Source organism: Astyanax mexicanus, chromosome 8 (genome assembly GCF_023375975.1).
Source record: "Astyanax mexicanus isolate ESR-SI-001 chromosome 8, AstMex3_surface, whole genome shotgun sequence".
Lineage (NCBI taxonomy): Eukaryota > Metazoa > Chordata > Actinopteri > Characiformes > Acestrorhamphidae > Astyanax > Astyanax mexicanus.
Genome location: NC_064415.1, coordinates 14,316,618 through 14,332,214, shown reverse-complemented (window position 1 = coordinate 14,332,214; position 15,597 = coordinate 14,316,618). Strand labels below are relative to the sequence as shown.

At 36.8% G+C, this 15,597-nt stretch overlaps 1 protein-coding gene across 1 annotated transcript; it reads left to right on the top strand.

Annotated features, from left to right (window-relative positions):
• Positions 1–1,799: 1,799 nt before the first annotated feature.
• LOC103042229 (protein mono-ADP-ribosyltransferase PARP14-like) lies at positions 1,800–14,002 on the top strand. The gene is made up of 15 exons (XM_049482935.1): positions 1,800–2,047; positions 2,619–2,749; positions 4,038–5,534; positions 5,780–6,013; positions 6,730–6,954; positions 7,115–7,172; positions 8,339–8,482; positions 8,578–8,637; positions 9,001–9,177; positions 9,925–10,107; positions 10,202–10,587; positions 12,131–12,371; positions 12,502–12,638; positions 13,253–13,433; positions 13,709–14,002. Exons 1-15 carry the CDS (start codon positions 1,876–1,878, stop codon positions 13,993–13,995), a joined length of 4,113 nt encoding a protein of 1,370 aa, XP_049338892.1. The 5' UTR covers positions 1,800–1,875; the 3' UTR covers positions 13,996–14,002.
• The last annotated feature ends 1,595 nt before the right edge of the window (positions 14,003–15,597 follow it).

Genomic DNA, 15,597 nt, shown 5'->3' with positions numbered 1-15,597 from the left:
ACATCATATCAACATAAAGAGATAGTGATCACAGTTAAAGGTCACAGTAAACATCACAGTTTCCACATCAAGGCTTTTTTCTGTAAGAAGACAAAGCCTGTGAGCACCACCTACTGTCTGACATACAGCAGTGTTAAAAAACAGTGAAGATTGCTAGTAAATTGTGTGATTTATATAGGCTGTACAGTGCACTAATTTTTTTTTTGATAATATACAAAAATGAATCATGCTGCTTGCCATCAGCAGCTGGAGTCTGAGAGAGCACAATTGCCCATGCTCTCTCTGAGTGGGTAGATTGTGCTCGTCCTCCTCATCACTTCTAGTGTAATGCTGGTTAACAGGCATCTGTTAGCCAATGATGTATCAGAGCTGGGCCACTGTGTTTTCCTCTGAGTGCACTGGCTCCTCAGTGATGCTGCATCAGCAGCTACTGGAAAAGAGGCAATGGTTGCCTTCACATTTATTGGTGTCTTCCTTCATCTTCTCTAAGAGGACTCCTAAGGAGGAGAACTAGTGAGAGGGTGGAGAAAAAAAAATATTAGGTGAGAAATGTCTGTGACAAAGATGAACCTGTACAAAGCTGAAGAAAATGGGAAAGCTTTAGATCAGAATCACAGGATAGATAATAGTGCTGTTTTCCACCCAGGGTTGCCAGGTCCAACAAAAAATATCCAGCCCAAAGTCAGTCTAAAACCCGCCCTTTAGAAGGTTAAACTAGCCCAAAATATGTCTCTCACACATTTGAAGCAAACTTTAGCCCCTTACAATCAGAAATACAGGAAATGTTTTTTTTTTTTTTGCATTTTGTAGCAATTTTGTTCTTTTTTTAGAAGAAAAAAAAGTGTTTTTTTTCTGAAATGTAGATCCTGTGGGGCAGAAATGAAAAAGAAGAAAAAATGAAAATTTGTTTTTTTTCTTGACAAGGCCAAATGGAGGGGAAAAAAAATGACCCCCTGTTTTATAATTTAGCCTTAAAGGGTCAGAAATTTGAACTAATTACACAAATTGCACAGACACCACCAGAGGCTTTTAAAAAGTTCTAGCACCCCGCCACCCCTTAATTTTCACCCACTACTGGATTTTCAAACAAGCCCAATTTGGCAAGAAAACCGTGAACCTGGCAACTCTGTTTCTACCAAATCTACAGAAGAATGCTTTAATATGCACAATAGCTATTTATGTGGCCATGCAGGTGCCCTATGTGATCGAATACATCTTTGTCCCAAGATACATTTAGCATTTAATTCTGAAGAACACAGTAAACCTCTGGGTGACTGTTTGCAATATATATGTGTATTGTATATGTAGCTATGGATCTCCACCACTTTCCACAGCTGGATTAAGTCATTTACAGTATTAACAATATGGTATTGATTATACTACAGTAATTATACAATATTAGGACATGTACAGTATTAAAACATTCACTCACACCTAGTGATTAAAACTTAAAACTACTAATATGAAGTTGGGTTCATTGGTTTCATATGCTAGATACACCTGTGACCATGTTAAGAGCCAAGGGACCGTGTACAAAGTGCACTATGGTAAAGGCAAATGGTAAACATCAGAATACAAGCCATAGTTGAGCCTATGATCTTAATCTGCATTGAATGATGTGACTTTTTATCTTAGCATAATAAGCAACAGATTAGAAAAAAAGAAAAGCACCAATAAATGATTTTACAGCTGCTAATAAAACTACTCAGACCTGCCTGAGCTACACCTGAGCAGTGTTGGTTTAAGGGCTATACTGAAAGTGAAAGGAATTTGTGTACATCCGCAGTTTCTTCTGGGCTGTAAGAAGAAAACACCTCAGTGTTGAGGAGTATTCAAAGCTACATTTTCAAAGCAGAAGACTACATTTTATAAAATATGTCAGACTACCAGTATGCTGTGTATTTTGAGGCAAGTAACCTCTCAGAGGAAGATCTGAGGAAGATCAAACAGTACTTTCAGATTAGGCGTCGTTCTGGAGGAGGAGAATGTGGAGAAGTGAAGAAAATAAGCGAGAACTTCTACAGGATAGCCTTTAGGGAGGAAACAGGTGCGTAAATGAATATAAGTTACAAATTAAACAAGATTTTGTTACTAGATGATAAATAATTGATGATAAATAAACCATAAGATATTTTACCAAATTGAAAGTATCTGAAATGTAATCAAGAGGAAGATTGATAATCATAAGCTGTCAAATAAAGCTGAACTGCTTGAATTTTTGCACCAGCAGTGGCATAAAGCTATCCAAAAGCAGTGTGTAAGACTGGTGGAGGAGGACATGCCAAGAAACATGAAAACTGTGATTAAAAACCAGGGTTATTCCACCAAATATTGATTTCTAAACTCCTAAAACTTTATGAATATGAACTTGTTTTCTTTGCATTATTTGAGCTCTAAAAGCTCTGCATCTTTTAAGCCATTTCTTATTTTCTGCAAAAAAAGCTCTAAATGACAATCATTTTGTTTGGAATTCAGAAGTTGTCCGTAGTTTATAGATTAAAATAACAATGTACCTATAAATAGCAAAATCAGAGAAACCGATTCAGAAACTAAAGCGGTATCTTAATTATTATTTTTTTGAGCTGTATAATATATTTAACAATATATTTTAATTACAGACCAGAAACAAGTGTTAAGAAAAACGGATCATACTATCCAGCTATCCAGACAAAGAAATCTGCAAATCACTTTAAGCTGCAATGAGATACAAGAGCATAACAGTCTTGCACAGTCTGCGTCACGTCAACAGGTAAGAGGAATGTGGTGCAACCAGAACCAGCTGATTTACTATTTGCCCTGTCTCTCACCATTAGTGTTTACTGAAAACCCCACCTGATTTAAAGGAAATACTTTTCACAGATCTAGTTCACAGATCTATTTATATATACTCATTCCAAAGATTTAAAATTAAATATGATGTAAATTTTCAGCAAATATCACAAGCAGACTACTTTATTTGTTACGTACATCAGAATTTTCTAAAACTGGAGCAAAATAAGAGTAAAAAAGGTTAACCTTCTAGTCAAGGAACTTGAAGCATGTTTGGAAGTCAGATTCTGTGGTTAGGAGGACACAGTAAAAATAGTAGCAGTGGGGGTTGCACTTCTTAACATACCTTGCTGTTTTGTTCGTTTCTGTTGAGTAGCTTTGACTACACTTACTTTCTTCATCTTTCCTTTCCCCAAAGACATGTTTAAATTCATATCATATGCTTTATTTTGTTATTGCTATAATGTTATATTAAGACAGTCTTAAAAACTTTTCACTTTTTACTTTCATTAACAGTAATATACACTAATTTAAAAAAAAAAATGAAAAGGAGGCTCTGGTACCTTGATGGACCACTTCATACCTGTATAATATAGGTTAAGTAGTTTTTCGAAGCTGCTGTATCCCATAAATTATTATTTGGCTATTAATATTGTGACCAGCTTGTAAAAGTAAGTGTTGCAATCTGGTGGAGACATTCTTGGAACACCGCAACTGTCTGTGTGTGAGCATTTTCCTGATGAAAAATGCAGAATTGAAACTCTGCTATGAGAGGCTATTGTTCCTCTTATCACTACTAGGGGTGACAAACTCTCATTTACAATGGATCCCCAGAGAGGTTGAAGCAGTGTGTAGCTCCATAGTAAAAGCAGCATTGAATCACTCACCACCAGGCCTCCATACTTGATACAGAACTCAGATTTGTGATTTGAAATTCTTTTTTTATTCACTGCAAACGATGGCACTGATGGCTAGCTGATAGATGCCCTAAATGGTGGGTAAAACAATTACCATCTGCTTTTCTTAGTATAATTATGTGCCCCTCTGAAAGTAAGTTAACACAAAATATATTTCAGTGCATCATATAGCCATGTTTACCATCTCTCACTACAATACACTACCCCAAAAGAAGACAAAACTGCATGTTGAGTTTTTTTTTGTCTTTTGTCAATGGTTAGAAATTTTCATTGCATGCTTGAGAAGGAATTGTATTAGTGTCATTGGACAAGTACAATAAATGGCTGAAATCCCTTTTGTTTTTGTTTTAGACAGCCTCAAGTTGTAAACCAGTGGAAAATATATTTGAATTGGATTCTTATCTTCTGCGATTCCTGAAAGAAAATAAAGAAGCATTCTTGGACTTGGAGAAACACCTTTCCTCTCTAAACTGCTCCTTTAAATTAGACCTGGACTCTGAGAAAGTAGTGGTAGTAAAGGATGAAGTCAAGTCTGGTGAAGATGATATTGCCCTTGATAAATGGAAAGCAAAGGTTGAGGACGTGTTTTTTAAGCTAAAGTTACGCTATGACATCTATTTTGAGGTTAACCCTGATAGCCTAAAGACCCTCAAGCAGAACCCCTTTTTACCCACAGAAGACCTTGGAATCTATAGAGAAGAAGATGTAGTTGTAATTGTGGGAGAACCTATGAAGCTGGAGAAGCTCCTAAAAGCCATGAAGTTGCAACAGCAGATCTGTAAAGAGTGTCTTGTGTCTGAAGCAAATTTTGATCTTGTGAAAGAGCAGTTCAGGCTGGAAATACAGTCTAATTTTTCAGAGATCAACATTGCACAAGACAGGCCTGGCTCTGTTGTTCTTAAAGGTCCCAAGGAGCAAGTTGAAGCTGCAGGGTCAAAGCTTCAGGAGCTGTTGAGTCAAATTCAAGAGAAAAGGATTCATCTTCATCAAGCCCTCACAACATTCTTGTCATCAAGTGGTGCTATACAAAAGTTCCAGGTGCGATTCCAACAGAGTCTACGCAGTCCAGTTCTGTTTGAGACCAGAAATTCAGACCTGGTTCTAATGAGCCTGTCCACTGGGGCTCTTCAGGAAGCAGCGGCTGCAGTGCAGAGGGACCTGTGCATGGAGTCAGTGCCACTAGAGGGAACTGAAGCTAATTCACCTGGAATAGACTCTCTGAAAGAATCTTTGAATCAAGCCTTACAAGAAGCTAATCAAGGAAGCACTAATGTGGAGTTAATTTATCAACCAGGAACACGTGCTGATCCCAGGATTAAGGTGCAAGTAGTGGGATACAGCAATGAAGTTAGCAAATTAAAGAAAATCATACAGGACTACAAGGAAAACCAAGCAACCTGCCATGACTCTTTGCCTCTACCTCTACCAGAAATGGTAGATTATTTCTCTGAGCTTTTGCCACTTCTAGGTGTGAACTCAGACAATGTAACTCTAGTGGCTACACGCTCACCTGCTCCCTGCATCAGACTCTCAGGACCACGTTGTCAAGTAAGAGACCTGAAGACAACATTGACTTCAGCATTTGGAGGCCTTACCTCAAAGAAAGTCATAGTGAATGGACCAGGCGTTTTGCAGTTCTTCCAAGGGAAAACCCAGTCATTACTGCAGAATTCCTATCAGGTTGTGATAGTACTTTTGAGCAACATACCAACTAGAGCAGCACCAATCAGCAACACAGCATGGAAAAGCCTCCCTAATCTACATACATTTGTCTCTAGCCCTCAAGGAAGTCATGTAGATTCATCTGTGGCTCTTGAAATTGTATTCGGAGGTCTTGAAGGACAGCAGGTTTGCTAACAATTATTTTTTACATTTAAGTACAATATTTAGTGATATTTAGTGATATACATAAAACACAAGATTACCAAACAACAGTCACACATCATGAATTTGTCATGTTGTAGTAAATATCAATTACACTGGAACAGAAATGTTAGTTTTGTGAAAGCTACTCTCATCAGTAAAATGATGTTTATCATATTCCTTACCCTTACACAAAAACCTAAATAACATTGTTAATTGCTCTGGAACAGGTTGATGTACTTGTTGCTCCCATGTTGAACTCAAATCTTACGTCAACCAAAGTAGGAATGTGCTTGTTGGACAAAGCTGGACAGCGACTAAAAAGCAATTTTGATGCTGCAAAAAGAACAAACACAATTGCTGCTGGAGAGGTGCTGGAGGTAGATGGGACTCCACTGGGGTGCAAGAAGGTGTTTTTTATTGAGTGCGTACCTTGGAGTGGAACCACAAACGACAGTGAAAAGGTAAAACATAACACAAAACAATGTAATTAGCTAAAATCTGTCACGTCCTAGCCTTGTCCTCTGTGTCTCCTGTCTCGGTAGTTTTCCACCACGTGTCTCATTTGTAGCTCCGCCCTTCCCCAGGTGTTCATTGTTTCCTGTTCCTATTTATAGATCTCCTGTGGCACTTTGTCTTCGTCGGTCTTTGCACCTTCACCTTTCTTTTCGTCTCTCTCTTTGTTTCATAGTTAATCTCAGTGTTTCATAGCCTCTGTTATACGCGTCTTAGTTTCTGTGTTTATCTCTTGTTTATGTTTCTAGTTTCTTGTTTATTTCCATGTTCCCTAGCTCCTTGTATATACCCCTGCTTTGTGTTTATTAGTTTATTCCCTATATATATTTCCCTGCCCTGTTTGGTTTGTTTATTATTATAATCTCTCGTTTGTTCTGGTTTGTTTCTTTGTTTACTTGTTTATTTGTTTTTGTTATATATATATATATATATATGGTGGTTTGTTTAGGATCTCCTGGCATTATATACATTATACATTGTGTTCTATATAGGAACTCCTGAAATCATGCATCCTGTGTTCTTCCTCTATAGGCACTCAGAGCATCATATACACTGTATACTATAAAGGAAGTCCTGACAGTTTGTTAATATGTAATATCAGTTGTCTTTGTGTAGAGAAAATGTAAAATATTGTTTAATAGGGGACCCTCATGTTGTTCCACAGGCACTACGAGATGGTCTGGAACGAGCTTTGGCACTTTGTGAGCAGCAGGGTTGGGACTCTGTTGCTATGCCAGTTATTGGTCCTGGACCAGCGATGTCAGTACCCATAAAAGAAGCTACCCGTATTCTGACAGAGGTCATTGGCACATTTGGTCGTACTGGATTTACTGGATCACTCAGGACCATACGCATTGCTTTAATGCCTAAATACTCTGATTCTGAAGAGGTCAGCTGATCATACAGAAACATTCTTAGTGCCTACACATAGTGAATGTACTTTTCCCTTTTATATATGTTGTAGTCTCACTCTAGTATTTGCACTTAATTTTCTATAAAATACCTTCAATCCACTGTACACACTCAATATATTGGTGAATTTTTGCTAGATCTTCCAAGCAGTCAGCACAGGGCTAAGTGGACAAATGGTGGATTCTTCTGGGCAAGGTAAGTGCATTTGTTTAGGGTCACTATTGGAGATATTCTTGTAGACTGTATATACACTGGGTTCAAAACTAGTGTCATTCACTCTGGGGTGCAAGTCAAAGCACAGGAGTGAGGCAAGAATTTGTCTTTCTTCACTTTACTGGTAATTCAAAGCAGTTACAGAACATAAACTTGAGTTGGTGTAAGTGTGTGGCTGTAAATAACAAAAAAACATCACTTTCACATTAACATGATGCTAATTGCTAAGCGCTAGGCGCTAGCGGCTAATCGCTAATTGCTAACAACAACAAAAACAACATTCATTGTATGCATAAATTCACAACAAAAACTTTCAACTCTAGCTTAATTACATCTACTAAGTGTTATTCAGGAACATATTTTAATTAACTACTCACTTAATTGGCGTTCACGCACACAAAACACCACTCTGACTGGGATACAGGAAACAGTGCAACTCTCATTTGGGTCCTGAAGGCAACGGGTGGAGCTTGCACATAGGTCCAGCCCATTTACTCCCTCTCTGTTACATATATCAGTGGTGTGCAGTGAGGGGTGACAATAAATACATGTAAATAATTACATAATTTATAAACAGGAAATATATATCATAGCTTTTGTAAGTGTAAGAACTTATTTTATAAATTAACTAAATCCATGCTGGATTCATTTAATAGTTAGTGAACTATCATGGAATTGCGGCTGCAAATGAGACAAATATTGTGTCATATCATATTAAAAGGCCTTTTTAAAGGCTGTCCTTCAATGTACAACTAAATCACAATAATAGGCCGCCTGACTGGTGAGTTTTTGTGTGTACCTAATGTTTTGGCTGCTCTGGTGAACTGTAGACATACAAATGAGTGATCTTTGTTGAACGGTTGTACTTGTAGGCAAATTAAGCATTTATTGTTGGGTCTATTGTATACTTTTGTTTGTAGCTGTATTTGTGGGCTGTTGTATTAAGTTAATATAACTAAATCAAGACAGAGAATATGTAGTTATTGTAATATTTATCTATGTGTTGGTCGGCCAGCGGCGGGGTGGGGGGGTATAGGGGGTGGTTGCAGAAGGGGTACCCACTATATTCACTGCACGCCACTGTATATATATATATCATCTTTTCCAGCACATGTTCCTTTAACTAATTTCTTCATTTGCTTCCACAGCTGTCTTTCAGTCTTTAAGTTCAGAAATTGATGAAATCATCATTGGAGTGGGAAAATGCCAGCTTCATCTGGTGTATGGTGACATCAGCAACGAGACGACAGATGCTGTTGTAAACACCACAGATTTCAGTGACTTTCAGACAGGTGCAGATTTACATTATACATCATCGTTGTTATAGTTTGTCATATAAAGGATTGTTGAACCTATAAAATGTTTATTGATTTAAAAACAATTCCAGATGTGTGCAGTGACATCTTGACTGTTGCTGGACCGGCAGTCCAGGCTCAGCTTACAGGAGGTAAGAAAGACTAATGAAACTTGCAATTGGTTCAGATTCATTTCATGTTTTTTTTTTTGCATTAGAATGGCTATGAATGAGCTACAAATTGCAAAAAGTATGCAGTTACTGATGCACAATTGTTTTGAATAGTTTTACTAGAGATGGGACCTATCAGATACTGTATCAGTATTGGGGCCAATATTGACATGGGTGGTATGAAAGGCTGGTAAATCAAACATGTTGTGAGAACAGTGAGTTTTGAGAAGAAATTTAAATGCCTCGCCCATTAAATATTTGCTTTGATAGTGTCACTACTGCTTAGTTTGATAATAGATGTTGGTACAATATTAAAGTTTCTGTATACTTTTTCTGCATTTCTAGCTAAAGTAAACAAAGGACAGATCTTGACCACCCAACCTGGAAACTTCCCCTGTAAGATGATCATGCATGTGTGTGGAGAGAAGGATGCAGATATTATCAAAGGACTTGCACGAGACATTGTGTCTAAATGTGAACAATTATGTTACAAATCAGTGGCCATTCCTGCTATATGTGCCGGTAAGTAATCCAACTTATCAGATATAACAGGATTACATAATGAACTTTGAAAAAGAATATAAACATTATATATTACAGCTTCTGTTTTTTGTAATATTACAATAAAGACATCAAATTCATTATAATTTGTGTAAAAAACAATAAACTAATATAATCCATCACTAGTTTTTACAATTTCTTGTTCTAGCTATTTTGCTTTTATAGTACTTTGTATTATATTTTGTAATCAGTAAAGACATTCTAGAAAAAGTCTTTCACATGCACAATTTGGGGGTCTTAACAACAGCCATGGTAGAATCCCCAAAAAAAATTCTACAGACAATATTTTTAACAAAAACATTTTGAACAATTTTGTAAACTGAATTCTGCCGCCGTTCTCCTTCAGTTGTTCACCAACGTGTGTTTCAGAACTTTTGAATCGTACAGTTCTTCGCACCTGACACTCTGGCTGAAACTCCACCCTCTTTGACTAGGTCTGCCTGACAACAGAGCGATTTATATTCTGATTGGCTCAACGAGAGTACATTATAATACACAGCCAATGAATTGGCAAGTGTGAGAAAAACCATGTGTGGCATGTGAGACTTGAGAACACTGAGATTTTTAGTTAAATTAAACCTAATTTAATTATATGCTTCTTAAAAGGCTGAACCACCTTCGGAAATGTAATTTACAACACTAGAATGTTCATCAGCTCAACATTGCAAGAATTCTGTAAAAATCTCTAAACCCTGTTTTGTCATGCAGGCAAAGGAGGCCTTGATGCACGCCTTGTGGCTCAGTCCATTCTCCAAGGAGTGAAGGATGCTACGATAGGTGCTAACTTCAAACATCTCAAAACTATTCGTATTGTTTTACTGAAAATTCATGTTTTCTTGGAGTTCAAATCGATGGCAAAGCAGCTCTTCAGTACATTTACACAAGTGACAGGTGAGAATTTTGTCATGTATAAATTGGCCAATAAAACATAGTGAATGATTACCCAGTTGTAAAACTAAATGCTAACACATTTTTTTTTTCTTAGCTGCTGTGTCTGCTGCACCTCTCAGGACTGCCAGTAGAGGACGCAGTTCATCCAGTTTGTCCTTAGATATGAGCTCCCTTGTTCAATCCCTGCCAGTCCAACAGAGGAGCACAGCTGAATTTCTTGTCGTTGGCCAATCTGCCCAGAATGTCTCAGATGCTTGTCTGGAACTTCAGCAGGCTTATGACAAAGAGTGCTCGACTCAGTCATTCACTACAGAGGAGCTCAAACACCTTGGCCAAGAAGAAATTGACCTCATTAGCAATAATGCAGATTTCCTAGGTGTAGAAATAGACCAGCAAAGCCCAGATAGACTTACAGTAAGAGGCCTTAATAATGGAGTTATTCAATTTAACCGACTGGTGCAAGGAGCTCTTGTTAGACAGGTATGGAATGCAATAGAAATGAATAATTTAAATGCTACCTGGCATTTTTCCTTTACTCCCACCTGTGTCCTCAGATTAGCTCATCCAGTCTGTATTGCTTTCTCAGTAGTTACTGCACAACTAATTACAAGTTTTAGGCACCTAAGGACATTAGTCTAAACCATTTATCCCAGCAACAAGAGTGTTACTGCCTGAAACACCACATTATTATTTGAACACAGTGGCGTGCAGTGAATATATTGGGTACCCCTTCTGCAACCACCCCCCATACACCCCCCCCCCCCCCCCCCAACCCACCGCGGCAGACCGACACATAGATAAATATTACAATAACTACATATTATCTCTCTTGACTTAGTTATATGAGCTTAGTACACATCAACAGCCCACAAATACAGCTACAAACTACAAAAGTATACAATAGACCCAACAATAAATGCTTAATTTGCCTACAAGTACAGGCATTCAACAAAGATCACATTTGTATGTCTACAGTACAACAGGGCAGCCAAAACATTAGGTACACACAAAAACTCACCAGTCAGGCCGCCTATTATTGTGAATTAGTTGCACATTGACGGACAGCCTTTAAAAAGCCCTTTTAATATGATATGACACAATATCTGTCTTATTTTCAGACGCAATTCCGTGATAGTTCGCTAACTATTGAATTAATCCAGCACGAGCTCCGTTTATGACTAAGCAACGCATAGCACCTTCGCCACAGCGATGAGAAGGGGTTACACAGCCATGGCCCCGCCCCCATAGTTAAAATCATGAATCTGATTGGTTGACTTGCCTCGACTTCGCTAATAGACTCATTACTACACCCTTCTCAAAATCAGGAGAAGGGACACGTAGTCATGTGGGGGCAGAAGCCATTTAAAAAAAAGCTTTGATTGGTTAAAACCACTGTCAGTCAGATAAGAGTCCTATAGCAACTAATGACTAATGCTTTGAATTAGTTGCTGTTTTTAATTTTAGTTAATAAAAATCTTACACTTACAATAGCTATGACATATATTTCCTGATTAAAAATTATGTAATTATTTACATGCATTTATTGTCACCCCTTGTCTGAAGGGTTAGAAGGGCCTCACTGCACACCACTGTTTGAACATGTGTAACATACTTGAAATAAATATTAATACAGTACAAAGTAACAAGAATTTTTAAGAATTGTTCAGAAAGTAGTTCATATCCTGTGATATAAACAGGCATGGGTTCCAGATTTCTCCTAGATGCCCCCTAGCTAGCTCCCCAGTGGTTGTATTTAATTCCACATCGAACCACATTTAACATGATTAAACTCTGATTTAACAAATCAGGTGTTGATATGATGGTAACTATAATTATTACCAGACTCGATACTAGGGTAGTTTTAGAGTTGCTTGGAGATGAATGCAGTAATTAAAAATCACTACTTTTGTATTTATTCTAATATATGTGATTTACTGAACAAAATTGATACGGCCTAAACATATCATTATTCCCATAGTCTCAGTTTGTGGATAGACTGAACATGCTTATATGCACTCTGTAGGTACAAGAGAGAGAACAGGACCTTGTCTTTACCCGTGTCAACTGGTGCATTCTGGGAACGTGGGGTGTCTGGGAGAGGCTGCCCAAAGAGGCCAATCACCAGCTAGAGAACAAGAACATTTCTCGAGGGGTTCTGGAAGCACAGGGACAGAAGTGGAAAGTAAACCTGATAAGAATGGAGGCCACATCTATGGACACTCCAGGCCTGGTGTGCAAGCTTAAACGACTGGAGAACCTTTCAGGTGCAGTCTTGCATTTTAATCCGTATTAGTCCATATTAATTATTCAGAAATACACTCTGTATTTACTATGTAAATAAAACACCCTGTATTTGGCAGAAATAATTAATGTCACTTTGTCTCTGTGTGTCAGATTTCACTTTTCCTCTTTACTGGGACAGCATGAGGTCAGGGGAGGCCCTAGAAGTGGTCACTCTGCACCCCAGCTCTGCTGAGTACAACAGGGTGAAAATGGACTTCAAGAGGACAGTCCAGAAAGCAGTGCTCAAGGTACACTGTATTCAGTCTTTGTCTATGTGAAGCCAGTATGGGACCCAGAAACACTTGTCCACAGATTCCATGTTGGCCCCAAATATGATGGGCAGTGTTGAGAAAGTTAAATAAAATTATAATGGGATTTTTTTTTGCAGTTTTGCTAATTAAGCTGATACTGGGGCACTTTCTAGTATATAATAGAGTCTTTAACCACAAGTTTTGTTTTGGCATTCACATTGATTAAATGCTTCCACAAATTATTTGTTGAGTTTATGGCATATCTCATGATTACTCTGTGGACATAAAGTTCTTCAACATGTTTAAATAGCTTGATATTTTTATGAAAATAGCTAAATGAATAACTCAAATACCTTTAACCATTTTTTTTTTTAATCTTTACAGCGTAACCTGACAGAACTAAGCTCACCTTCCACATCAAAGAAAACTGTATCAAATGGGAAAAAAAAGTTATTTAAAGTGAAAATGAAAATTCCTGTATATGTGTAATAACATGTTCATTCGGAGTCAACTTTGAAACATGTACATAGTGTTTGTATGAAATTTAACCAACTATGATGCAGAACAGACAGTAAATATAGAATACAATGAATTGCTGTTTGTTTCCACAGATTCAGCGCATACAGAATGTACATCTGCGTCGCGCTTATGAAGTTCGGAAGAAACAGCTGCAGGATAAGAATGGAGATCTGGTGGGGGCTGGAGAGAAAGTTCTGTATCATGGAACCACAGAGGAAGCCTGCTTATCTATACAGAGGAATAACTTTGACCGCAGTTTTGCTGGACAAAATGGTAACAGCTGATTATTTGAGATTTTCTCCGAATGTATGATTATATAAAACAAATTATATTTTTAAGTATGTTAAAGTGACTTTTGCATCAATCAAAGTGCGTGGATGCTTTTTTTATTTTACTAATGGGATTTTTGCCACTAACACCTCAGTTGACTCTTAACACCAGATGAGCAAGAAGTGTGCTTCTTTTGATTAAACAATACACTGATTGAAATGTATTTGTTCTCATCAGGTGATCATAATTTTAATGCTCTCTATTTTAATGCCCTGCAGCTACAAGATTTGGTATTGGAACGTACTTTGCAGTGGACGCCAGCTACTCTTCCAACCCCGTTTACTCCAAACCTGCTGCAGATGGAACTCAGCTCATGTTTGTTGCCCTCGTCCTGACGGGTCAGTATACCCAGGGTCAGAGTGACATGAAGACTCCGCCTGCCCGCTCCACTCAGGACCCCAATGACCGTTATGACAGTGTAGTCGACAATGTGCAGAAGCCCAGTATGTTTGTAGTGTTCCACGACTGCCAGGCCTACCCAGACTACCTCATCACATTCAAGTGAAGCTGCTTCTGGCAGGATTCAGAATAGTAGTTCGCTGTGATTACAGATAATAGCTAAATTCTTTTTAAGAGCTAAAATGCTTACTTTTAAAACTTACAGAGGAAATACAGGGTGTCAAGTTAGCTTTTACATATGCTTTTATTCTACAATTAATAGTTTTTTTTTTCAGCTTGTATCATTTTTTAATCAAGACCCTCTTAGTTTTAATTTTTCCTACAGGATTTTTACTGCTATAAGTTTGTTTTATTAGTTATTTTTTATGTTATTTTTAGCATGTATTGCAGTTGTTACAATATAGGTCACAATATATATATTGTATATATTGTATATATATATATATATAAAAAGAAATCGTATTTTATATATATTGTCATGGGTGTGTGTCTTATAATATTGTAGCTTCAAATTTAGTACATTATACATTTATTTCTTTATACATAAGATATACACATATTGGAAATACTATTGTGTTGCAGTGATTTTATGCACACAAAAACAAAATCAAATGAATTGAAATGATGAAACTATATGTTTTAAATGATTTTCATTATAATGATGATAATATATTTTAAGTGTTGTACATATGATCAGTTAGTATTTGAACTCAGTTAAGCCATTCTGTAAGCAACTACATATTATTTAGCAAATATCAAACCTGATGAAGAAAACAATTCTAATTAAAAAGATGTTCAGAACTGATAAACATTATTTATAAAAAACCATGATGTGACGATTCAGACTCCTGATGTAATTTTTCAGATCTGCCCCCATGTTTTGTATTCTGCCACCCACAGAATGATATTAGTGCTGTAGAGATCCATCAACAAAGGAAAACTGTAGAATACAGACAAGTTCAAACAATAACTTGAAAAGATTATCTAAACTGCTTCCAAGTGTTCCAAGGAAGAGTCTTTTTTCTATTAAAAAAAACAGTGTATTTTAAGTGTAAATTACTGTAATATTTATATTATTTTCACAAGTATTAATAATAATGTTACACAGTGTGAAGGACTACAGGTTGTAATTAGTTTGGGGAAAATCCTTTACCAAAAAGAAGGCTGTCAACAGAATGTATCTTCTACTTTTTCTTTGTCTTCATCTTCTTGGTCTTCTTATTGGTCTTCTTCAGCTTCTTTTTTGTCTTCTTATTTTTCTTCTTTGTCTTCTTCTTCTTTTTCATCTTCTTCTTCACCTTTTTCTTCTTCTTCTTTGTTCATGTCTTTGTTTTCTGCTTCTATTTTGTATTCTTCTTCTTCTAAAGGTTGTAAACTATACTAAGTTATAAAACGTTGTGTGAATAGTCTAGAGATTACCCATGCTCACATAAGCAAACTGTAGCATTTTGGCATAGCCTTAAAGAACACACAGTGTCATTCATGATGTTTAGAATAAAGAAATTATATGACTTTCATTTTTAATATATATTTCAGTTTGAGCATATTGAAATTACAACACTTTTTGCACATTCCTCTCATTTGTTACCTTAATGTTTGGTTTATTTGCCTTCACATTTCTGAGATCTCTTAATTTATAATAATAATAATAATAATAATAATAATAATAATAATAATAAACTTTATTTATATAGCACCTTTCATAAAT

Coding starts and splice junctions, on each gene's coding strand:
- LOC103042229 (XM_049482935.1), top strand. CDS start 1,876: ATGTCAGACTACCAGTATGCTGTGTATTTTGAGGCAAGTAACCTCTCA. Junction 10,588..12,130: donor AAGGAGCTCTTGTTAGACAG/GTATGGAATGCA, acceptor TGCACTCTGTAG/GTACAAGAGAGAGAACAGGA. Junction 12,639..13,252: donor TCCAGAAAGCAGTGCTCAAG/GTACACTGTATT, acceptor TTGTTTCCACAG/ATTCAGCGCATACAGAATGT.